At 51.5% G+C, this 23,291-nt stretch overlaps 12 protein-coding genes across 12 annotated transcripts; 8 read left to right on the forward strand and 4 right to left on the reverse strand.

Moving 5' to 3' along the window:
• The first annotated feature begins 42 nt into the window (after positions 1-42).
• Positions 43-959, forward strand: BJY04DRAFT_165503 (glycine decarboxylase subunit H). The gene is made up of 3 exons (XM_073709121.1): positions 43-269; positions 367-429; positions 513-959. Exons 1-3 carry the CDS (start codon positions 128-130, stop codon positions 827-829), a joined length of 522 nt encoding a protein of 173 aa, XP_073565174.1. The 5' UTR covers positions 43-127; the 3' UTR covers positions 830-959.
• dscA (ubiquitin-protein ligase dscA) lies at positions 506-3,671 on the reverse strand. The gene has a single exon (XM_073709122.1). It carries the CDS (start codon positions 3,499-3,501, stop codon positions 1,090-1,092), a length of 2,412 nt encoding a protein of 803 aa, XP_073565175.1. The 5' UTR covers positions 3,502-3,671; the 3' UTR covers positions 506-1,089.
• Positions 3,672-3,784: 113 nt separating this feature from the next.
• BJY04DRAFT_202287 (cation efflux family protein family) lies at positions 3,785-5,523 on the forward strand. Its single transcript, XM_073713178.1, has 2 exons — positions 3,785-4,224; positions 4,283-5,523. Exons 1-2 carry the CDS (start codon positions 3,931-3,933, stop codon positions 5,351-5,353), a joined length of 1,365 nt encoding a protein of 454 aa, XP_073565176.1. The 5' UTR covers positions 3,785-3,930; the 3' UTR covers positions 5,354-5,523.
• On the reverse strand, positions 5,521-6,479 carry BJY04DRAFT_202288 (putative NADH-ubiquinone oxidoreductase 14 kDa subunit). The gene is made up of 2 exons (XM_073713179.1): positions 6,260-6,479; positions 5,521-6,143 (listed from the first exon to the last, which is right to left on the reverse strand). The coding sequence occupies exons 1-2, from the start codon at positions 6,291-6,293 to the stop codon at positions 5,899-5,901; spliced, it is 279 nt and encodes a 92-aa protein (XP_073565177.1). The 5' UTR covers positions 6,294-6,479; the 3' UTR covers positions 5,521-5,898.
• Positions 6,480-6,527: 48 nt separating this feature from the next.
• BJY04DRAFT_165536 (BOD1/SHG1 domain-containing protein) lies at positions 6,528-9,235 on the forward strand. The gene is made up of 2 exons (XM_073709124.1): positions 6,528-6,879; positions 6,936-9,235. Exons 1-2 carry the CDS (start codon positions 6,664-6,666, stop codon positions 9,156-9,158), a joined length of 2,439 nt encoding a protein of 812 aa, XP_073565178.1. The 5' UTR covers positions 6,528-6,663; the 3' UTR covers positions 9,159-9,235.
• Positions 9,236-9,250: 15 nt separating this feature from the next.
• On the reverse strand, positions 9,251-10,727 carry BJY04DRAFT_202293 (eukaryotic translation initiation factor 4E). The gene is made up of 2 exons (XM_073713180.1): positions 9,681-10,727; positions 9,251-9,645 (listed from the first exon to the last, which is right to left on the reverse strand). The coding sequence occupies exons 1-2, from the start codon at positions 10,138-10,140 to the stop codon at positions 9,377-9,379; spliced, it is 729 nt and encodes a 242-aa protein (XP_073565179.1). The 5' UTR covers positions 10,141-10,727; the 3' UTR covers positions 9,251-9,376.
• BJY04DRAFT_165538 (NOPCHAP1/New4 family protein) lies at positions 10,551-11,774 on the forward strand. Its single transcript, XM_073709125.1, has 2 exons — positions 10,551-11,506; positions 11,561-11,774. The coding sequence occupies exons 1-2, from the start codon at positions 10,961-10,963 to the stop codon at positions 11,735-11,737; spliced, it is 723 nt and encodes a 240-aa protein (XP_073565180.1). The 5' UTR covers positions 10,551-10,960; the 3' UTR covers positions 11,738-11,774.
• Positions 11,775-12,130: 356 nt separating this feature from the next.
• Positions 12,131-13,772, reverse strand: BJY04DRAFT_211389 (guanosine diphosphatase; the record flags this gene model as incomplete). Its single annotated transcript, XM_073714396.1, has 3 exons — positions 12,131-12,188; positions 12,239-13,601; positions 13,658-13,772. The coding sequence occupies 3 exons, from the start codon at positions 13,770-13,772 to the stop codon at positions 12,131-12,133; spliced, it is 1,536 nt and encodes a 511-aa protein (XP_073565181.1).
• Positions 13,773-14,353: 581 nt separating this feature from the next.
• On the forward strand, positions 14,354-15,031 carry BJY04DRAFT_224140 (putative translation initiation factor IF3; the record flags this gene model as incomplete). Its single annotated transcript, XM_073717874.1, has 1 exon — positions 14,354-15,031. One exon carries the CDS (start codon positions 14,354-14,356, stop codon positions 15,029-15,031), a length of 678 nt encoding a protein of 225 aa, XP_073565182.1.
• Positions 15,032-15,408: 377 nt separating this feature from the next.
• On the forward strand, positions 15,409-17,925 carry BJY04DRAFT_232721 (cytochrome P450). Its single transcript, XM_073719796.1, has one exon. The coding sequence runs from the start codon at positions 15,449-15,451 to the stop codon at positions 17,663-17,665; it is 2,217 nt and encodes a 738-aa protein (XP_073565183.1). The 5' UTR covers positions 15,409-15,448; the 3' UTR covers positions 17,666-17,925.
• A 93-nt stretch (positions 17,926-18,018) lies between these two features.
• Positions 18,019-20,135, forward strand: BJY04DRAFT_202304 (translation elongation factor Tu). Its single transcript, XM_073713181.1, has 5 exons — positions 18,019-18,345; positions 18,399-18,427; positions 18,483-18,745; positions 18,808-19,490; positions 19,553-20,135. The coding sequence occupies exons 1-5, from the start codon at positions 18,180-18,182 to the stop codon at positions 19,735-19,737; spliced, it is 1,326 nt and encodes a 441-aa protein (XP_073565184.1). The 5' UTR covers positions 18,019-18,179; the 3' UTR covers positions 19,738-20,135.
• A 346-nt stretch (positions 20,136-20,481) lies between these two features.
• Positions 20,482-23,289, forward strand: sey1 (dynamin-like GTPase SEY1; the record flags this gene model as incomplete). Its single annotated transcript, XM_073717875.1, has 4 exons — positions 20,482-20,615; positions 20,695-21,132; positions 21,190-22,934; positions 22,994-23,289. The coding sequence occupies 4 exons, from the start codon at positions 20,482-20,484 to the stop codon at positions 23,287-23,289; spliced, it is 2,613 nt and encodes an 870-aa protein (XP_073565185.1).
• Between the last annotated feature and the right edge of the window lie 2 nt (positions 23,290-23,291).

The following is a 23,291-nucleotide window of genomic DNA, read 5'->3' on the forward strand; positions in this document are numbered from 1 at the left end:
TCGCTTTATCTACCTCCGCCGACATCATCCACTCTCTCGCCAGTTACCTCTCTCTTCATTCCCCGAACCTCTCTCTCCTCTCTTCGATTTCGCTATTTTCACCCTTTAAATACCAGAAAACAACACAATGGCCACTGCCGTTCGAGTTCTCCGCCCCTTCGCTTCTCGCTCCCTCGCCCAGAAGCTCCCTCTGAGCTCCGTCCGCAGGGTCTCGCCCGCAAGTGGTTTCCCGCGGGGAAGCATCCGGAGCTTTTCGCAAAGTCCTTTCTGTATGTTTCGCACAATCTTTCAGAATAGAGGTACCATTGAGTGGTGTCGCGGTCGCTATCTCTTCTAATATATGCTAATTGTTGTTGTTACCCTCAGTGGAGGTCAAGAAGTACACCGAGTCTCACGAATGGATCGAGCTCGCCCATGACGGCAAGACTGGTGAGCTGCTCCCACCCACACTCCTCTCCCACTTCCCTCAACCTTCCCCAAATCCAACCTTTACTAACAAAAATTCCCAACAGCCAAGATCGGCATCACTGAATATGCTGCCAAATCTCTCGGCGACGTCGTCTACGTCGAGCTCCCCACCGCGGACCTCGAAGTTAGCGCCGGCGAGCCTGTCGGCGCCGTTGAGTCTGTCAAGTCTGCCTCGGATGTCCTCTCCCCCGTCTCCGGCAAGGTGATCCAGGGTAACGCCGTCCTGGAGGACAAGGCAAAGTTCATCAACGAGAGCCCCGAGGCGGAGGCGTGGATTGCCGAGATTGAAGTCAGTGATCCTACGGAATTGGATGGGTTGCTCGATGCCGCGGCTTATAAGGAGACTATCGATGAGGAGTAGATGTGTTGGTGGTGTGAATAGAGAAGGGAAAATATGAGATGTCTACTTGGGAGTGGTGTTTCTTTGACTGGATTTAGACTACAGTTTTTATGTATGTCCGGCCCTCGTCGGCTGTGCGCTTTTGACGTCCAACAGGAAGGCGAATATATATTATGATAAACAATCTCAAGCTGTGCGTAGCGGTTTTGAAATGTAATAACATGTATTGAGTGGAAACAACTCTTTTGCTAAACACAGGTGTCTATCGCAACGCTATGGATCTAAACCGGTGGAACAGACTCGCGGCAAATAGGACACTGCAGCCGCAACTTCATCCAACTCTCCAAACAAGGGCTATGGAAGATGTGTCGGCAGGGTGTAACCATATACGTTCGGCGAGTAAGGATACTACTCGCCCCATCCGCAACGCTACTACCGGGGGCACCCGGCGCTGCGAGAACCGGGACCTCAATGTCCTGCATACAGATCGCGCAGTCAAATATCGCCTTTTTCTTTTCCTTGGTACGCTGTCGGTCGTCGTCTTTAGTGTCGCTAGAGTCTCGGCCGTCGGCTCGGAGAGCGCCAATGGGTAGCACACCGCCAGACTCAAGATCTAGGCTTGACTCTAGGCCGTCGCGCAGTATCGGGTGGTAGTCATATGCAGGTGGTGCCCAACCTTGGGGGACAAAGAATCGGGGCCCAAGGATGTCCTGGCTTGCTAGGATCCAGACTTGGACCCAAACCCAACCAGTTAAAGCGAGGGCGGTCTTGTAGTCTGACTGCACGAAGAGCACGTTTTCGCGGATCGTGAGGAAGTATAAGAACGGGACGAGCCGGAGGCAGCTTTCGCCCACGACAAAGTCCCAGCGGAGAGCTTTTCGGCAGTTGCGCATGATGTTGCGGTAGATCTGTGGTACCCAGAATGAGAGGTATAGGAACGCCAATGCCCGAGCGTACCAAGCGTTCAGTGGACTGGGCCAGAGGAATGACCAAAGAGATATGATGAGGGAGACAAATAAGATGAAGTAGAAGCGCGCGTACATTGACCCAACGTCGCTGCGGGTTTCTTGCGCCGTCGGCACGGTGGAACGATTCTGCGTGGCTGCCTCCTCTTCCTCCTCGGCAGGAGGGTCTTGATCGGGGGTCAATATAATAGGTGTGGCACCAGAATCTCTGACCCGAGTCGCAGTAGCAGGAAGGGGCAGTTCGGCCGGCTGGGAAGACGGCGTCGGAGTGGGTCGACGAGATTGCTCCCTCCGTTCGGGGGCTTGGATGGCATAGACTTCAATAATGAATTTCATGCCAATGTAGCTGGCAGAAAGGAATGCGATGAACGACATGGTAGCGATAACCAAGAATGAGATGGCTGTATAAAGTTCCAATAGGCTGAAGACAAGTACGTATGCATCACCGTATGCCATAAGAGCAATTGTGTAGAAGCTGATTCGACTCCGTGTTGAAGGGGTGGATGCATCTTTGACCTGCCGCATGAGCAGGGTAAGCTGACCGACAAACGTGGCCGAGATCAGGAATGCTATACGAGCTGCGTATCTCGAAAACTCTTCTGACTTATACCCCGCTAGATACAGTCTGTCTGTTGGAGGGAAATCAGGGGCTCCTTTAGTTTCGAGAATATATCCACAGTCGGGAGAGTACACCACCGCGGACATGACCAGTGACGGCGGTGGAGGAATAGGCGCGCCCATGGGGAATCTCATTTCTTGCTCCATTTGATCAATGACCGCCTGTTCCGCGAGATAGCCTTCAATAGCCACTGGATGTTGTTGCAGGTACACAATATGTTCACATTTTGGTGATGGGAATTCCACCTGCTCCGTTCCTACAAGAGACGACCAAGGGAAGAGCGTAGGGGGTCGGTTCAGCTTCTCCGCGACAGTGTCCGAGAGTGACTTGAGAAGAAGCTGCTGAGAGATGTTGTAGGAGTCTGGTGACATCGCCAAGTGCGGGAGGGTAAAGACACCACGGAATTTCTCGCTTGTCGTAGTCAAAATAATACCCCCAGTGTCAGGAAAATGAACTCCATAAAGCGCTATGAACATGGTGCTAGACCAATACTCATCGGTTTCCACGGCTAGATTTGCTTGAATCTCCCGCACACGACCTTCAGGCGCTCTCAGTTCCTCCCCAACTTCCTCGTGGATCCTCAAGTAGAACGTCCCAGTGCTGGCGGTAATGTTCTGACTGAACTCTTGCGTAGAATACTCATGCTCAAGAATGATAGCAGTCTTATTGAGAGGTGGCCGAGGCTTGTCTAACTTCCGACGTACCCATTCTCCCCGTAATACACCCGTCGAGTTGTGATAAACTGGGAGGACCAGTTGGGAAAGATTCAAAACCCCAGAAGCATTGGCACTTTCGAGTTCCTTCGGGGGCTCTAAACCGGCGTCTGAGAAGGCTGACTGAAGCTGATACCGAGCCCTATCCTGAGCGTCTGCCAAGAGTTCCCAGTCATAGCTGTCGTTCTTCCGAGCCCCGAGAAATGGAAGCCACTTATCAGCTCGGGGGTCGAAGTCTCCATATCTTGACTCGTTCAAGAGGCGAAGCGCATTTCGTTCTCGCTCGAGCTCTCTCTGATGTTCACGGTCCTGAGATAATAACGGCGCATGAGACTGTGAGCTGAGAAGGAAGTAAATGACGATCACGAAGAAGAAAAACGAGCTGCGATGATCCATAGATACTGCGGGAGACGCCAGTGTCCGGACGTCTGATCAATCGAGCCACCTCAGGTCACTATTTGGGAGCGCATTACTAGGAGCCGGCGGGGGACAAGGTAAATCATCAGTCGTAAGTCATGAAGATGCGAAAAGGCTGGAAATATGTGGTGGAGTGAAAGGTCAGAATGATGACGGGCAATGAAAGAGAGTCGATGATGCGACGAGTAGGCTTATGTTACAGCCTGAGGCCCCCTATCGTGTCCATCCCCGCCTCGGCGCCTCCTGACCCGATCGGGGATGTCACAAACCCCCAGGGCTTCCCTTCTACGCTCAAGCAACACTTCGGATTTTGTCATTCACTTAATACATCGCCTTCTGCAGGCTTAGCGAGCATAGCGGCGCCTCCGTCAATCATATCAGCAAGCGTCCATTCCGTGCGTCGGCGCAATGGCATCGAACATGCCTCTCCCTTTGCCTCCGCGGACGCCCACTCCACCTCCCGATGATCCTCAGAGCGCTTCGAGCTACGCATCCCATGCCGTTGATCACGACGCGCTATCACCTCTGGTTGAATCATTTCCACGGAGTCTATCTGATACCGATGACCGCAACCGTCTAAGCCCTACAAGAGCCTCGTTCAACTTGCCGGCGGATACACGAAATGGCCAGAGCGATAATGTGTCGTCTGGGCCATTCAACTTCCAAACCATGACAATGGCTAAAAGCCCTGTCGTGAAATCTGTAAGCTTTCAGCTTGTTCAATCATAAAAAGAGACTCCATTAACATATCTCTCTGCAGAACATAGGCCAGCGACGTGGTCACAAGTACAAACACAGTAGTATCTCGCATCAAATCTTTCTTGAACCGCCTCCGAGAGCTCCGTTGGCTTTACCAAACTCGCTACCCATACCGACGCTGAAAGAATGTCGGGCCAGTATGTCTGTGGATCAGAAACGCAGGTTTTGGTGGAGCGTGTGCCATATGTTCGTCGCCGCATACACACTGTGGAGCGCACACGGATCACTAGCGATGACTGCCTTGTCTCATTTGATCCTGTTTGACTCACTCGGTGCATTATTATGTGTGGCTGTGGACGTGCTAGGCAATTTCGAAGTCTGGAAGAGGTCAAGTATTCGGCATCCATTCGGGCTGGAGCGAGCGGAGGTGCTAGCAGGATTCGCCATGTGCGTGCTGCTCCTATTTATGGGCATGGACCTCATTTCCCACAATCTCCAGCATTTCCTCGAGTCTTCAGGCCATGAGCCTCACCATGAGCATGCCCATGAGCGCGTCTCTCCGGGAAGTGTAGACTTTACTGCACTTCTTGCCATCTCTTCCACGTTGATCTCCGCTATCGGTTTGAGGAACCATGGGCGTATTGGGAAGGCCATGCGATTCGGGTATATTGAATCATTACCCTCAGTGCTCAGTAACCCGTCTCATTTCCTGACTCTTTCATGCTCCACCTTGCTCCTGATACTCCCGTTGGTGTCAATCCAACTCTACAACTGGCTTGACGTGTTGCTATCTAGCACGATAGCAGTCTCCATGTGCTTCCTCGGAGTGCGACTTGTCAAGACTCTAGGGTCTATGCTTCTCATGTCCTATTCCGGCACTGGTGTTTCTGACGTCGTTCGTGATATCGAAGCCGACCCGTCCGTCTTTTCTGTTGATGACGCCAGGTTCTGGCAAGCACATTATGGACTGTGCATGGCGAATTTAAAGCTACGCGTCTCTGGCTCAGAGGAGAACCTCGTACAACTACGCGAGCGCGTATCTAGCCTGATTAGAAATCGGCTTGGAGGAGGATATGGAGGCGGCGGTCAGAAGTGGGAGATCTCGGTGCAATTTACGATAGAGAGGACATGAGCTGGCTTCGTGTGTTCTGCCATGGTAATTCATGTACATATCGCTACATATACCAGCCTCTTGGGCCAGTTCCATAACGAAATACACACTAGTGGGGGCTGGCTGGCTTTACATAGTACCCAAGTACTTGTTTCAAAAACTATGTTGGTTAAGAAAAATGCATAGGACGTGTTTTTGGGGCAACTCTAGTGTAAGCCTATTAAAAAAGTTTACTAGCTACATGAACGCTAGTGATGCAGTGATTGCGCGGTATCCCATACCCAGAGGTTGGTAGATCTGTATTGCACACAATCAATATTCCATTTCACACCCTTATAAGCAACATCAGTATTAGAGCCCTGTTCTTCTATTTCAAAGAAGCAACCATAAAACGAATCTCAACATTGTGAATTTTGATTTTGATACATCGGAATCACAGGTCTTTAATCTCTATAAACCAGCGAGAGAAAAACCCATCACTCATTTCCACCACCCCACTATTCCATGACCATTGACCGCAAAAAAAGGATATGATATGATATAAACACAAGCAGAACTGTACAACCTCACGACGTCGCAGCCAAAGTGCCCGCCTCTTCGACCTTGTTCAGCCCCTCATCCCGTCGCCGACGCTTCTCCAGAATGGCTTGCTTCTGCTGTGCGAGGATGGCGAGTTGTCGTTGCTCGACGCCGTGGAGCCAGTATCCGAAGCTGCCGCCGACACCAGCGAAGAGGGGGTACACCCAGAGGGACTCCCTAGCGAGGAGGGGACGCATTTCGATGCCGAGTTGCCAGAGACGGACGGCGACGCCTGCGGTCGTGTCAGTAAGGGTTTGCAGCGACAAAATTGTCCGGAATAAGAAGCCCATGATGCGGTAGGGCCATTGGACTGCCTCCGGGACCATCAACACAGGTGACCGCACGTACCAAAGCCGCCCCAGAAGAGGACTTTGTGAACCATGATGACGGATAGAAGACGGCGGACCGCACGGTGAGGCAGGTATAATCGGTATCCGAGACTGCTATGATAAAGTTGCAAGCAGCGGTTTCGCGAAGAGGACTCGAGCTAGCGTCGCAATGGAGCTCGTTCGGCAGAGGCAACAAGACGGGCAATCGGGGTGAAGTTGTGCCTCTGAGGTCAGGCTGTCGAATCACGGGGCCGCAGTTCGCAATCTGCATCCGGATGTATTATTTCTCCGATCTTCCGTCGCGCCTGCGATACAGCGACCACTTGCGCGACTTGTCGCGATTCCCAATGCCAACTTTTTACCTTCCCTTATGATCAGATCATTCGGTCGCTCTCTCCGTCTCATTGTCTGACTCTTTTTGCCATGGATGGGCTTGCGGAAAGCCCTTTGCCGCAAGTTAATGGCGTAAAGAGACCGTTGGTCGATGTTGAGACCTTGCAGCGGAAGAAGTTCAAGACCGAGGAGCTACCGTTGACTACTGCGCAACACGAAGCTATTGATGACCTTTTACACAACTACAAGAAGAAAGGAGGATTTGATAACATCCGGAAGAGAATATGGTCTGAGTTCCATGACGGGGTATGAATTCTTTATGTCTACCTTGCACACTTCTGCTGGGTACTGACCGCGGGCAGGAAGGAAAAGTCGAATTCACAAAACTCCTGATCGACCTTGCGGAGTCCGAGATAGAGCGCGAACCTCAACTGCTTTCAAGGGAACAGGGCAAAGCCGCAACGTTGATCGAAGGTGCTGTCGATCGCAGCGATGTCTACAAGACGGTGGAGAGAACTCTCGATGCGCTGGCCGCTCGACTTCTTCCAGATATCCTAGAATCTATTCGCGAGATACGGCGTCAAGAAGTCGGTGATGAGCAAGCCACCCGTGAAGAAATAGCTGGCAACAAGACGGACGAGGAATACGCTGCGCTTGTGAAGGCTAAGCGGGATGAACGAGAGAAAATTTGGCAAGAGGAAGAGCGGAAGAGAAGAGAGATTGAAGAGGAGGAAGCCCGCCGAAAAGCGGAAGACGACCGGAAGCAACGTGAAATTCAGAGAAAGAAGGATGACGAAGAACGAGCCAGGAAGCGGGAGCGCGATGAACAACGACGCGCCGAACAGCGAGCATTAGATGATCAGAGGGAGAAAGAGCGACAGGAGCGATATGAGCGGCGGCGCCGCGAGGACCGAGACAGATACCGAGATAGAGGATATCGTGATAGGGATCGCAGCCGCACAAGGGACAGAGATCTAGAGCGAGATCGCGATAGGGAGAGGGATAGGGATCGAGACCAACCACGCTATCGTGACCGGTCCCCTGGGTATCGCTCAGAACGCGGCGTGTCACCTGTTCGCAAAGATTCAAAAACCGACAAAACCCCGACTCCAAAGGAACCTACTCCCCCAAAACCTCCAGCTGTACCCGTGGACGAGAAATCGCTTGAGGAGGCCGCTTTAAAACTCCTACTGAAAGAAGGCGAAGAATTGGCCGCGAAAGCTCGACAAAAGCCGGAGTTTGATTTCGAAGAGGCTGAAGCGATCGAAAACGGACTGAAACCGGCGCCCACCAAGCCAAAGAATATGCCGGAGTCGAGATTTTCGCATACTCCTACAAAATCAGGCAGCCCAGCTGTTGATGCAGACCGTAACAGAAGGCGCGGATCGGCAGTAGCAGACGACCGTAACCGAAAGCGCGATAAAAGCAGAAGCCGTTCGAGGAGGAGATCACGATTTGACGAGGACCGTAATGCTCGCTCACGAGAGATTTCTGATCGCCCTCGAGACCGAGATGCCGACGAGAGGCCTGCGCTTCGCGACTTCCGAGCCGCGCGTTACGAGACCTACCGGCCAAGTCATCGCAGTAGGAGCAGATCTGCTACTCGAACATACGATAGGGAGAGGGAGAGGGATAGTTTTCGCGAGCGAGACCGTGACAGAGACCGAGGAGACCGAGATCGGGAGCGAGATCGTGATCGTCGTGACCGTGAGGATAGGGGACTTGACAGAGACCGTGACAGAGAACGCAGATCAGACCGGGAGCGGGAGCGTGATTGTCGTGACCGTGAGGATAGGGACCGTGACAGAGACCGTGACAGAGAGCGCAGATCAGACCGCGACAAAGACCGTGACCCAGATGACCGAGATAGGGACAACGATCGTCGCCGAGACCGCAGTCGCGACCGTGGTAGGGATAGGCCGGATCATGACGACCGCCGTCGAAGATATAGCCACTACTCCCGCTCCCGGTCACGCCCACGTTCATCCCGCCGGGATCGGGATGGGGACAGAAGACGAGAGCGAGAAGGTGAAAGAGATAGGTCAAAGGAGCGAGAAAGGGATAGGGATAGGGATAGGGATCGCATCAGAGACAGACCTAGATCGAGAGACCGAGAGCGGGAAAAGGATCGTGAAACCGAAAGAGAACGAGACAGAGACCGCGATAAGGATCGAGCTCGGACTCGAGACAAGGAGAAACCTAGCGAAAGAGACACTGAACACGACAGAACTGTTGATCGAGAACGAGACAAACCCGAGGCAGAAGGGGACAAAGGGGACGAGCGCGGCAGAGACAAGGATCGGAAGAGCTCTGCTTCACCTAAACGTCGACGATCTCGTTCTCGCCAGCGCTCTCCAAGTCTACTTGACATTGACCGGTATGTACCGTCTACGAGCCGTCGGAGTCGCTCCCCACGTCGACGGGTGCGATCTCCTGAGCGGACTGATGATAGGTCGTCTCGAGGTTTTATCGACATTGACCGGTACCTTCCACATGGAGAACGAGAAAGAACTCGCGATCCAACCCAGAAAGCGCAGAGCTGGCGACCTGGCGATACCGATGAGAAACCTCCTTCTAGGGAGTAGGCGTGCATCATATGGCCGTCTCCCTATCTGCAGCATCATGTACGATTATCATGTATAACACCATAGACCAATACACTATTGATAATGCCCACTTCTAGTGGTAGTTCCGCAACCCGAGCCTTTGATTCCTTTCTATCCTCTAAAATATACATCATATATAAATTTAATCAATTTTCAGATACCGAGACATCTTCACGGTATCTCTGGACACGAGCCGATCATTCCTTCGCCTCCAGCTGTTCAATGGCCTCCTTGTACCCTTCATTCTCGCTATGACGCTTGTAGAAGTAAGAGTTAGGGCTGTCGTCGGCGGGACGCAGGGCCGGCGACAATCGATTCAGGATCGTTTCCTCTAGGAGCTTGATAGAGCGCTCGTTGGACCCTAACTTGTTCCAGACCGAGATCAAGTGAGTATTAAACTTGACAGAGGTAGAAACGCCAAGGACATGGTCGTGTTCTATAAGATATACTTGGTCAGTCCGCTCGGCTGAAAAAAAAAACGGTTTCCAGATGGGAGAGGACACATCATACCCTTCTCAAGCACCGCCTGAAACTCGTTCGCCAAACACAAGATCGCAATCTCATGAAAGAAAGCCTGTGCCTTCCTCTTTGGTATCCGAAATCGCCAGCACCCTCCCTTGACGTTCTCCCGATCCTCCCAGACTGGTCGCACGCCCTTCCGGAAGATATGCACCGTGTCGCGCTGTGGTATTTTCTCCCACGGGTAATTGTTGTAGACGCGGTAGAAGGTCGCTATGTCTGCGACGTCTTCGTAAAGCACGTACAATCTGTCGTCGTAGTCGGAGGCATTGTCGGAGTGCTTGTCGTACCAGAATGTCCAGTGGTATTGCAACGGGAGCGGACGGAGCTTGCCGAGGATGTTTTGGTGGAGGGTTCGTCGATTTGCTGGACTTTTGTCGACGGTCTCGGGAGATTCTTCTGTTGGGGAAGCTTTCTGGAGGCGGAGTTCGGGGGTATCCATGGTGGTGGTTTTTGGATCGGTCTGTTCTGGTCTGGTACCTTGATGCGGGGATGGGGTGCGATGATGATCTAGACTCAACCAGATATACCGGTGCAGTATAGCGACGACCTTTTCGGTGCTTGATCGAGTGCTGTGCGTCTGTTAGCTATCGCTGAATTATAAGTTATTAGAGTCCCTATCTTCAAAGCGATCACGTCGTACAGTCAGATGCTTCGTCTTCAAGTATGAATAAACCTCCAGTCAAAGAACGAGTCAAATATAGAAGCTCGAGCCAGCGGAGACATAGAGAACCAGATGAAGACGGGGGTGGAATAAGCCCCAGGGAGGAAGCAAAATGGGAAGCGCAAGCGCATATATGTGTTCGTTCAGTACCTTAATTATATTAATCCCCAATTAGAGGCTAAAGGAGTGAGCTTCACTGCCACTGCCAGCCTCCAGTTTCCCCTCTACCTAACTTGACCAATTCACTGGCGTGATACCCAAGTAATAGGATGATGCTGCCACATGGCTGCGGATTCAAATCTCATGACACCGGCAGCCGACATGATCCAATAGGTAATAATAATGGTCCCGTCTAACAAGTGCATCCTGCTTCAAACGTTTAAAGAATCCAATTATTTCTTCAGACAAATCCTAAGACGGTCTCTAGCAACGCCTTGCATATGGGAGCCAACCAATAACCACGGGACGGACCTGCATAACTCTCCATCCCCTCGCGACCGGCTACCTAAAACGACCCCACCCTGGCCTTTCGCGAAGCACATCCTTCCCCCGGCTACTCTTGATTTTTGTCTCTCCCATTTCATTGGCAGCGCAGAGAATGGATGAGGTGCCACAGAAGCGCCCGGAGACGCAATCTCACCCTGCATGCGAAATAACTCTCCCTAAACGCCCACGCAGCGATCAATTTCAAACTCAGTCTGCTGTGACGGGCGAGAATGGCGGGCGTGATATTTCCGCGTTGAACGCCCGAAAAGTTTCGCCGACTAATGGTAATGATGATAATGATGATGACGACGACGACGATGACGACGATTATACCTCTTCCTCTGGCTCTTCTCTATCTTCTTCCGACGATGAAGATGAAGACGATAATCACAGCGAAAACGCCGAAAATTTAAATGGCCTGAGTGGCTCGAGTGAGGAAGTCACCTCTTTACCTGCGCGCCGAAAACCGCATATCCGCCGGATCAATCAAGAGCCTTCTCTTTTCTCACGGTTATCGGCGTTTCTGCCACAGATGAAGACGGCGAATGACGATTTGCAAAGGGAGATTGACGCTGGAAGGGGGAAGGATATTCGACTTGACAACGATGAGGAGGAAGGGGATAGTCATGATGATGAAGAGGGACAGTATATCGAGATGGTTTGTCCGCCACATGTCCACTGATGGATTTGGAGTTCTGACACCAGTCTACAGAATCTAGGTTTGGGTGTTTTGGAAGAGAAGCGTCCTGATGATGAGCGAAACCCTCTTGAAGGAGACTCGAAAGATTCGAGGTCGACCGGATCAGAGACAAACGTGCTGGATCATCTAATGGGAAAGGAGAAGACTTCACCATCGGCCAAGCCGTCAATCCAAGATCTAGGAAACTGAAAGCGGAATTTTGGTGACGGAGCGGCCAGTGCATGCATATACTCGGCGTTTGGGGTAACTTATATTGGTGATAACTAAACTATGGCGTCGAAAAGTTGTTTGCTATAGGCAGACCGTCTTCGCATACTGGCAAAATGGGTGTTTAGGTCTTCGGCATGAAGATGTTTACTGGGAAAATTACAGGCTATCGCCAATTCATGATGCATGAAATAAAACGTTCTATATTCACCGATAACCAAGTGCTCATACCGTACAAGACGAGGCTTAACCCAAACCATGCAAAAGAAATACAGTACTAACGGTCTAGCCTGTCAGCATGCAGAAGAAAGAATATTTGCACCTTTCAATGATAATTATAAAGTGTATCTCAAGTCATTGCTGCGTCACCGTGATCTATGCAATTTGTTTCACCCGGCATGTCCAACCTGATTCCTGGCTTAGGAGGGGTAGACTATATAACCATTAGTATCTTAGTACTTTAAAGTAAAGAGAAAACCTTACCTGGCACCGAGACACCATCCAAGCTCGTTACCCTTGATCTTCTTCGCAATCTTGACCTCGCGCGACAAGGGCATGTCATAACCTGTGTGGAGGAGACCGAGCTGGAAGTTCAGGTCGAGACACCACTCCGGACGGTCATTAAGTTCCTTCAATGCATCAGGAATGCCCTCAAAGACGCCCCAAGCGGACTCGCCAGCGCAAACAGTCTTGGTCAAGTCGTGCATCTCATCCAAAGTGAAAGACTCGGGCATGCCCAGCGGTTGGGTGCGTTCGTAAAAGTAGGAGAAGATGTAGACATCTTCCTTGGCAAATGTCTTTTCAAGCGATGGCTGATGCACTCCGTTGAAAGAGCAAGGAGCAAGGGCGCAGTTGGCTTCCTTGTTGAGGATCTTCTCGGTCAGTCCGCGACACTGAGCAGCTGTCGAAGGAGCTCCCTCGTTCGGGCCGACCATCTTGACTGTGACACCAGGAGCGAGTGGGTGGTTGGCTTCCTCACCCTCATACTTTAACTCCACTTCGCGTTCCATGCCGGGTCCAATGCAAGGGTTAGTAATGGGTTGCTTCAGCCAAGTGCGATCATCAGGAGGGCTGGACTTCAACTTTGTCTCGACGATTGCCTTATGCACCGCAGTGCGCGCAGCCATCAGACCGTATCCGAGATGAGAGTGCTGGTATAGCTCAAAGTGGCGTCCACCGAACTGGAGATCGTACTTGTGGTCACCCTCGGCCAAGTGCTCTGGCATACCGCCGGACGGGCTCTTCTCGAATGTGGGCTGGAAAACAATCTGAGTAGATCCACCACCAAGATCGAAAACCGCTGCGGTAGGATTCTCGTCCGGTCCACCAATCTTCCCGAGGAGGTAATTCGTGGTAATCCAAGCGTAGACACCTTCATCGGAGCCATCCATGATCTCAACACCACCCTTCTCTCGGGAGACGACAGGGAAAGGATAGACAGTCTCAAGGCGAGTTCTGACTGCCTCCAGGATTTTGTCGCTCAATTCGGGTCCAAGCATGCGCAATCCCGCAGTAGCCTTGACAGCAATTGGTGAGCACGACTTGTACTCGTCGGGAACAGTCTTCAATGCAACTTCCAGAAGAGGATCCAAGCTCTTTGCTGCGCCCTCTGCATCCTCCTTGTAATAACTGAGTCCAGAACCACCTTGCTTCTTTTCGGTTTGGGCGAATTCCTCATGCTCGAGCTCGGGGGTCGGGCCGCAGTTGTTGAACTTGTAGACATGAATTCGGGAACCTTGGCTTCCGGCGTCGATCATCATAGCGTATTGAATGAGGGGCTTGGAGGAATCGTGCGACTTGGTACATTTTTGCGTAAGAGGAACGCCGCCGGAGGTTGCTTGTGAACCTAGATAGTGAATATTAGGAGCAACCTCAATGATAAAAGGATCTGCAATGACTTACCAGACCCATAGCTAGATCCTGTGCTTCGCGAGGGAGCAATCCAAAAGAGCATAAGCAACAAAGCGAAAACAATTGCCCCCGTCTTGAGGTAACGAGACCGCTGAGTTTGAGTCATGATCGCGGAAGGTTTGTCTGCAAATGCGGTCGGTAGATCTGTAGTAAAGCCCGCAGAATCAGTGACCCGCGAGATAGAACGTCTAGAAGCTCTTGGGCCTGGATTTCTACCGTCAACTCCAGTCGACATGCGAGCAAGAAGAGAACGGAAAAGGTATTAGCAACGGGCAGACGACGTCGCACCCGAGGTGTAAAGGAGAGAAGGTTTAGTGATGAAGAAAAGACGCGAGCATGGGGGCTGAGAAGACCGAGCCTGCCAAAGAAGAAATGAAGGTGGACAGGAGATGAATGTCTGGGGAGAAGGAGAGATAAGAAAGTTGTTCAGGGTCGAGAATCGAGATGGAAAAGGGATTGGATCCGCTGTGGCGTCAAATCTGTGGCTGTTCCTCCAGCCGCATGCGGCGAAAGACTTGCTTCTTGAAGTTCTGGCGCTTTAAACGCCGGTGTTTACAATATTACGCCTAACCATCCGATACTTCGCGCTTTGCTCAATATAAGTATTTGAAGCTTCCGTTTAGACGTCTGCCATTGTTCCCTCCGCCGCGTTTCCTCGAACCTCAGCCAACCATCTAATTGCCCATAATGAAGCACATCCGCGGCCTCCTTTCGTCAACTCAAGCTCTCCGCCAGGTTTTCCTCGGACCTCAACCAGTACCCCGAACTCAGTTTTTTTGCTATGCTCCTACACAGCCTCGGCTGCAAGTCCGATTCAATTCTCGGGGGTTCCTTGCACAGAACCAGATTACCACCAACAACCACATTCAGGCCGAGTATGTCCAGATCGTGAATGCGGATAATAAACTCGATCCTCCAGTCCGACTTCGCGACGTCTTGAGAACCATCAACCGGCCTGACGAAACCCTCCTCCAAGTATCTCCCGGCTCATACGATAAACCTGCCGTCTGCAAGATCGTGAGCACCACTGCTGTCCGACAACAAGCGCTGCAGAAATCCAAAGTAGAAAAAGCCGTCAAGGCCGCGAAGGCTTCGGTTAAGACGATAGAGCTGAATTGGGCGATCGATGCTCATGATCTTAATCATCGTCTCAAGCAACTACTGGGTTTCTTGGACAAGGGCCGGGCAGTGGAGATAATTCTAAAGAGGAAGAAGGGCAAGCGGATTCCGACAGTGGAGGAAATCAAGGCATTGATGGACAAAGTGCTACAGACCGTCAAAGACGCAGATGCTGTACAAATTGAGCCCATGGAAGGCATGCCGGGCAAGCAAGTTACGCTGCTAGTGAAGAAACGAACCGCGTAAGGGGCTCGAAGAGCCCAAGCTCTGCGAAATGTATTTTAACAGATAAATTCTATGTATAATATTTGACCACCGGATAACATATCATAGTCGGTTTTACAGGCTGCAATATGCTGTGAATCAAAGGATCCCGGCATCCAAAAGGTACTTCTAGCTCATACCTGGGCACTTTCGCGCCATCCTCTGGTGATGACACAAATCCACTGGTGCCTTCTAATTCTACGAGTAGAGATATATTTTCAAAGTTCGCATGGCCATCCATCCCCCGCACTATCCCATGTCAACCCCCACGCGCCCACACAGCCCACTTCCCGACACCGGTTTGCTGCCGGTGGGCGACTGTATACTTGACACAGAACGTGTAGGCCATTTGCTGTAATGACAACAATTAGGTCTACTAAAAAAAAAGCCTGCATTGTTATGGCGGCCATCGAGACACAAGTAGCCGAAGGCTGCCCCTTCAGCAATCCACGAAACCTCTTCACAGATCTAGAAGAGCATAGGTCGAGTGACAATATAGAGTACAGTGAGATATTCGGAGCCCATGTTGTATCTCGATATGATGATATTGTGTATGTCCTCGATCATCCGGAAATATTTGCCTCGAAAGGAGTCACAGTCCCCGAGTTCCCAGACGTCATCAAACCACTTTTCGCAGACCGTGTCCCCCAGGGCGGCACCTTGTTGGGCTGGGATAACCCCGACCATGACCGACTTCGCGCGAGTGTGAGCGGCTTCTTTGTGCCGCGGAAGTTGGAGAGGTTCAGGCCGCTAATGACAGAGCTGGCCCATGAACTGATCAATGGTTTTGTTGAGAAGGGGGAGATTGAGCTTAAGTCGAATTTCGCTTTGCCGTTGCCGCTGAAGATGATCGTCACTGTTGCTGGCCTGGACCCTGCGAAGTGGCGATGGATTGGCCGCTGTCTTAGTTTGTTCGGGGGTATTACCGAAGCTGAGTATGTGTCGGCTGAGCAGGAGGTTCAGGATGTTCTTGATCTCCACGATTATGTGGCGGAGGTGATTCAGAATCGAAAGCATGACCGTCAAGATGACCTGATCAGCTATATCTGGGACCAGCGAGATTCCGGGGCTGTGGAGATGACTGACTTTGAACATCTGGCTATGATTTCTGGTCTGCTATTAGCCGGACACGAAACGACAACGAGTGTCCTTTCAATGGGGACAAGTCACCTTTTGCACGAGGGCGTATGGAAGCAGGCCACATCGGACGAAGCATCTGTGTCAGCCACTATTGAAGAGCTTCTCCGCTATGAATCAGCTATCACTGGCATGCTGCGATTAGTGAAAGAAGATACAACTCTTGGCCCTCGGGCGCTACATGCAGGGGATCGTGTATTTCTTGCCTACAACTCGGGGAGCAGAGACAACAGTGCGTTCGAGTGCCCTGACCGACTTCAGTTAGGCCGAAAATTCTCCAAGCAGCATTTGGGATTTGGCCGCGGGGTCCATGCCTGCCTTGGGGCACCACTCGCTCGATTGCTCCTCAAGACAGAGCTTGCCGTGCTTCGAGAGCGCCTTCCTAATCTCAGATTGGTCACGCCGTATACTGAGATTGAGTACGCGAATGTAGGGCCAAGTCGAGGGATTGAGCGGGTTGTTGTGGCATGGGACCCTCCAAAATCCCCTTGGACAAAGGATATCTTTGGGGGATACCCAAGCAGTCATAAGACTAAATCCCTAGACACCATTTCAGCGACAGTAACACGCCTGGCGTTCTTGACAGAAGAGATATTGGAACTCACCTTGATCCCTGGACCTTTGTCTTCACTACCTGTATGGGAGCCGGGCGCACATATTAGCATCCTTAGCGAGCACGGCTATCGACAGTATTCTCTCTGTTCTGACCCTCAAGACACGAGTCATTGGAAGATAGCCATATTGAAGGACGAACTCGGAACTGGGGGCTCTAGGTGGTTTCACCAAACCCTCCGCGAAGGCTCCAATTTAACGGTCAGGGCACTACGGAATCATTTTCGGTTGCACCAAAGCCAACGATACATTTTCATAGCAGGAGGTATAGGCATCACGCCAATTATACCGATGCTGGCTGAAGCGAAGCGACAACATGCAGATTACAAGTTGATATACCTGGGGCGTTCCCGGGCTACAATGGCATATCTTCACGAGCTGCAACAGGAGCATCCGGTTGAGGTGTGGACAAAAGCTGACGGTGAACGGTTTGACCTGGAGTCATTCGCACTGCAGCAGAATGAGAGGACCCAGGTGTACTGCTGTGGACCGGAACGGCTTCTATCGGCTTTGGAAAAAGCTTGTATAGATAAACCAATGATCCAGCTGAAGGTGGAAAGATTCCAAGCGGCCCCCACGCAGGAACTTCTCCCCAGAAAGTCATTTGAAGTCATTCTTAACCGCAGCGGTCGAACACTTGCTGTTCCCCCCGAGCAGACCTTGCTGGAAGTACTCAATCAGAACGGATGCGGGATAATGTCAACCTGTTCCAAGGGCACATGCGGTACATGTGAGGTGGAGATTCTTGAAGGAATCGCCGAGCATCGGGATACTGTTTTGTCCAGTGATGAAAAGATTGAGAACCGAACGATGATGCCGTGTGTTTCGCGGTGTATAGGAGAGAGGCTCGTTCTGGACCTTTGGTGACAGATAAGTTTTTTAGACCAGCTGCGAGGGCTATGTGAATATCTCAGTGGTTCGAACAGACTAGAACATCCGGTCACATTGAATGTTAACACTGTCTTTATTGCCTAGATCGCGTGAGCAGCCCGCTTTACAAGTTTGAGGTTCCTAGCACGGTTATAGTCGGCAGCTATAGGAAATAACCAGGCGAGTCCAGTTGACAGCTCGGGCCAGCATATTCAGACCCACGGCGTCAGGAAGGCCGGGCCATGATTGATATTCCCATAATCAGTAGCAGGGTAGGTGTACCTAGTTAAATACTACCTAGTAACCTGTCGTAAACTTAGTTCCCTCTGGTCCGAGCTCCAGGAACATCCGCAGTTCTCCGGTGTTGATTGGCTCGTAGATGACTAAGCCCGTCCCCTAAATTTTTCCGGCTGTTGCAAAGCTCGAGCGAGTCGTCAGGTGTCGTTTCTTCAATCCATCGCGTTCCCTTGCTCTCTTTTTCTGTTTGTCTTTCTCTCGCGGAGCATTCATCATGTCGGGCCTTTCCAGAACCGCCAACCTTCTTTTCCGCACCACCAGGACCTCGCTCCTGCGTCCTCGCGGTGTCAACCCCGTCCACTATGCGCTTTCCAAGGACAGACAGTCTGTTCGCGCGATGGCCTCTGCCTTCGAGCGCTCCAAGCCTCATGTGAACATTGGTGAGTTGAGTATGTTGCCAATTGATTCTGCATTGTCTGATGATTGTTGAAAGGTACTATCGGTCACGTTGATCACGGCAAGGTGAGACTCCTATTCTATACGTTACGATATCTTCTCTAACATGGATCCTTCCTAGACCACATTGACCGCTGCCATCACTAAGCACCAGGCCTCCAAGGGTCTCGCCACCTTCCTTGAGTACGGTGCCATCGACAAAGCTCCCGAGGAGCGGAAGCGTGGTATCACCATTTCTACCGCCCACATCGAATTCGCTACCAACGACAGGCACTATGCCCACGTTGACTGTCCCGGTCACGCTGATTACATCAAGAACATGATTACTGGTGCCGCCAACATGGATGGTGCCATTGTCGTCGTTGCTGCCTCCGATGGTCAAATGTCTGTTAATCGACGTTCTTGGAAAGATGCTGTAGGATGACAGCTGACCCTTTTGAAAATAGGCCCCAGACCCGTGAGCACTTGCTGCTTGCTCGCCAGGTCGGTATCCAGAAGATCGTTGTGTTCGTCAACAAGGTTGATGCCGTTGATGACCCAGAAATGTTGGAACTTGTCGAGCTGGAGATGCGTGAGCTCCTCAGCTCCTACGGATTCGAGGGCGAGGAGACGCCCATCATCTTCGGTTCCGCCCTCTGCGCTCTCGAGGACCGCCGCCCCGAGATTGGTGCCGAGCGTATTGACTCTCTCCTCGAGGCCGTTGACACCTGGATTCCTACCCCTCAGCGTGACTTGGACAAGCCCTTCCTGATGTCTGTCGAGGAAGTTTTCTCTATTCCTGGTCGTGGTACTGTCGCCTCTGGCCGTGTCGAGCGTGGTCTGCTCAAGAAGGATGCTGAAGTCGAGATTCTCGGAGGCAAGTCCGGTGAAGTCATCAAGACTAAGGTCACCGACATCGAGACCTTCAAGAAGAGCTGCGACGAGTCCCGCGCCGGTGACAACTCCGGTCTTCTTCTCCGTGGTGTCCGCCGTGAGGACGTCACCCGTGGTATGGTCATTACAGCTCCCGGCACCGCCAAGGCCCACAAGAAGTTCTTGGTCTCCATGTATGTCCTCACTGAGGCTGAGGGTGGTCGTCGCAGCGGCTTTGGTGTCAACTACCGTCCTCAGGTTTACATTCGCACAGCTGGTAAGTTCTTAACGCTTTGTTGAATCCAAACCCACGAACTTTCAAATTAACGATCACTTTAGATGAGGCTTGCGATCTTTCCTTCCCCGACGGTGACAATGCCCGCCGTGTCATGCCTGGTGATAACGTCGAGATGGTCATGAACGTTTTCTACCCCGTCCCCGCGGAGGCTGGTCAGCGCTTCAACATCCGTGAGGGTGGCCGCACTGTCGCTACTGGTCTGGTCACCCGCGTAATGGATGAGTAAATGAATGTTTGTACTAAATCAAAAGTGTACATCTGGGACTTTCGGTGTTCACAGCTGCAGCGCAGGGAACGGCGAAGGGCTACAGAACTCATCATTGGGAAACGGGGCTGCTCCGGAGTTTTGAGTTATTTTTCATAAACCTGTATTTTATTCTATATGTAGAATCCTTTTATTTCGCATCTCCTCTCTTTTTCCATAGCCATGTTTGAATATGAATTGAATGATGACAACCAGTTTTCTTTTGTAATGGTGGAGGAGGTCAAACATGCTTCTGATACCGAGGGGAAAAGGGATGATTATCGCCTGGAAATTCAGGCGGCGAATGACGCTCCAGCCTCCAGGCGATGGAACCATCCCTCCTGCCACAATCATGGAGGCTGGGGTTCATCCACTTTCAAGTCTCAACCGACCAACCTGGCCTTCCCAATAAACCTTTGGCGCACCACGAGGTACTTGAGCTCGATTTCTGTGTGGCCTCCGGGGTCTTGTGATTTGACACCATCTATGTGACCCTTTTCTTACTTACTTCATCGCACATAAGCTCCCCCGTCCTCTTGCATCCGAATCTCGACCTGCATTATTAGCACTGTCTCGTTTACACCACCACTCTTTGCATTTTTATGCCGAGTATTTTCGCCTTTGCGAATACTCAGATAGACTTCGTTCGCATTTGGAATACGAAATTTGGTTTCATCGTCGACGATTTCGTGACCTTGGGTATATTCCCAACGGCATTTGTTAATTATGGCGACCAATGGCCATTTTGCCCCCATTGGCAGCGACAGCAGTGATAAAACCACTTACGAGCATGGCGTTCAAGTAATCGACGAGAATAAGGAATTCAAGTATGTTTCCCCGTCACTCCGCTATGCCGAACTGTTCGTGCCGATGCGGCTTAATCTGACGTCGGACGGCATCTGTCTCTGTGCGGCGTTGAAACTAACAACAGCACTATAGTACAAACTTGTCCAAGTACCTGACTTTTGAGAATGTTGCCCCCGCCGGTTTCAACTACCATCTCATCTCGGTCTTTGGGTCTCAGTCAACCGGAAAGTCCACCCTCCTGAACCACCTCTTCGGCACCCACTTTTCCGTCATGGCCGAGGCGGAAAGGCGACAGACTACAAAGGGTATCTGGCTGTCGAAGAACAAGAATGGGGACGGAAAGTCAATGGCCGATAACATCTTGGTGATGGATGTGGAAGGTACCGATGGACGTGAGAGAGGAGAAGACCAAGATTTTGAACGCAAGAGCGCCCTTTTTGCGCTTGCGACCAGCGAGGTTCTGATCGTCAACATATGGGAGCATCAAGTTGGTTTGTACCAAGGTGCCAACATGGGCTTGCTCAAGACAGTCTTCGAAGTCAACTTGCAATTGTTTTTGAAGGACAAGAAGTACGTCACCTGACGGTTCAGCCCTCGTGCATGCAGAAGCTGACTTGCACGCCATAGCACCACGCACAGGTCCCTTTTATTCTTCGTCATTCGTGACTTTGTCGGGACGACGCCACTCAAAGCTCTGCAAAAAACCTTGATGGAAGACATGTCCCGTCTCTGGGACTCGATCTCCAAGCCCCAGGGTCTGGAGCGCTCATCTGTCCATGATTATTTTGACTTCCAGTTCTATGGACTTCCTCATAAGAGCTATCAGCCCGAGAAATTCGTCGAAGAAACCAAGAAGCTAAGCCTTCGTTTCCACGAAGGGCAAAAAAACACTGCACTTAATGCGCGGATTGGCGAGTTTTCGGAGGGCGGTGTTTTCCTGCCCGAATACCATCGCCGCATTCCTGCAGACGGATTTTCTGTATATGTCGAAGGCATCTGGGATCAGATCGTTAACAACAAAGATTTGGATTTGCCCACTCAACAAGAATTGCTCGCGCAATTCCGCTGCGACGAGATTCTGAGAGAGGTCATGGTTGTCTTTGACGAATCCATCGGTCCCTTTGAAGATAAGCAAAGCCAGGCTATACGTCTTGGAGAGCCCGAGGTACTAGGAGGGCTAGGTGCAGCAATGCGGTCGGCGCGTGTCAAGGTTACAAAGAACTTTGAGACCGAAGCCAGCCGTTACCACAAGGGTGTATATCAGCGCAAGCGAGCGGAGTTAGAAAGTAAGGTTGACACGCGTTTGAAGGCACTTCTTCATGGTCAGCTTAATGCCGCCCACAAGTCCGGCATCAGCGAGTTCAGCGAGGCTGTTACCACTGCCGTGAAGACGGGTCAGAAGAGGGGCACAGGCTACGACTTTGCGGAGATTGTCAACGATGAAGTCAAGAAGGCTCTAGAGAAGTATAAGGAAGTTGCACGCGCTACTGTAGTGGAAGGCACGTCGTGGAGCGATTACAAGCAAGAATTCGCGCTGTACGAGAAGGAACTAGCTGAGGTCAGCGGCCGCTTAAGGCGGGAAGAAATGAGACGCCTGGCAACGCGCGTTGAGCGGTGGGTTCAATCTCGCTTGGGTGAGTCTGTAGGCCTGGAGTTCAACGCTCTTGGGTCTGGACGTGCTGGTGGTGGCGCCCCAGAAAACGGCGAAAAGCCGTCAGAGAAGAAGTTCTGGGACAGAGTCTGGAATGTCTTCGTTGAGACAGTCCTTGATGCCGAGAGGAGGTTCACTGACCGAGCTAGCAGTTTCGATGCTAGCCTGGAAGAAGTCGATGTTGGTCTATGGAGATTGCGACGGAAGTCATGGGGTGTTTTGCGCGCAAAGATCGAAGAAGAGATGATTGAAGGCAACCTGTTGCTGAAGCTTCGCGAGAACTTCGAGGACAAATTTCGTTACGATGACGCGGGCGTTCCGAGGATTTGGCGGCCGACTGACGATATTGAGGGCATCTATACGCGGGCTCGCGAATCCACTTTGACTTTGATCCCTCTTCTCTCCAAGTTCCGTCTAGCAGAGACTTCTGCTTCGCCCCCGTTAGACCGCTGGATTGGACACACCCCCAGCTCAGCGACCCCTGCCGATGAGGAGGATTTGCCACCCATTGGTGGTGTTGACGAAGAAGAAGGCAAGAGTCTTGAAGAGGAAATGACAATCCTTAGCGATGCAAAGCGCCAGGAGCTCACAGTACGATTCAAGAAGTCTGCGGATGGAGTGTATGTGGAGGCGAAGCGAAGTGCCATCGGCGGCATGACCCAGGTTCCGTTGTATTTCTGGGGAATTCTCCTTGCATTCGGCTGGAACGAAATCATCGCAGGTAGGCTTTATCTACGGAAGGACTTTTCATATATGCAATGCTGACCATTACATCTGCAGTCCTCCGCAATCCAGCTTACTTCTTCCTGATCTTCGTGTGCGGCATCGGCCTCTATGTGACATACCAGCTTAACCTCTGGGGCCCTATTATCAAAATGACTGAGGCTGCGTCAAACCAGGCAATGATTGAGGGTAAGCGACGACTGCGCGAGTTCCTCGAGTCCTCTGATACCGGACGACAGGCGATTGCCATGTCTGCGTCTGGTTCTCCGCGTTCAGGCGAAGATCACGAGATGTCCCGACTCAACAAACAGGGAAAGTCATCCCCTCGGGACGAAGACCTTGATGACCTATGAAT

Source organism: Aspergillus karnatakaensis, assembly GCF_047715665.1.
Source record: "Aspergillus karnatakaensis strain CBS 102800 unplaced genomic scaffold BJY04scaffold_84, whole genome shotgun sequence".
Classification (NCBI taxonomy): domain Eukaryota; kingdom Fungi; phylum Ascomycota; class Eurotiomycetes; order Eurotiales; family Aspergillaceae; genus Aspergillus; species Aspergillus karnatakaensis.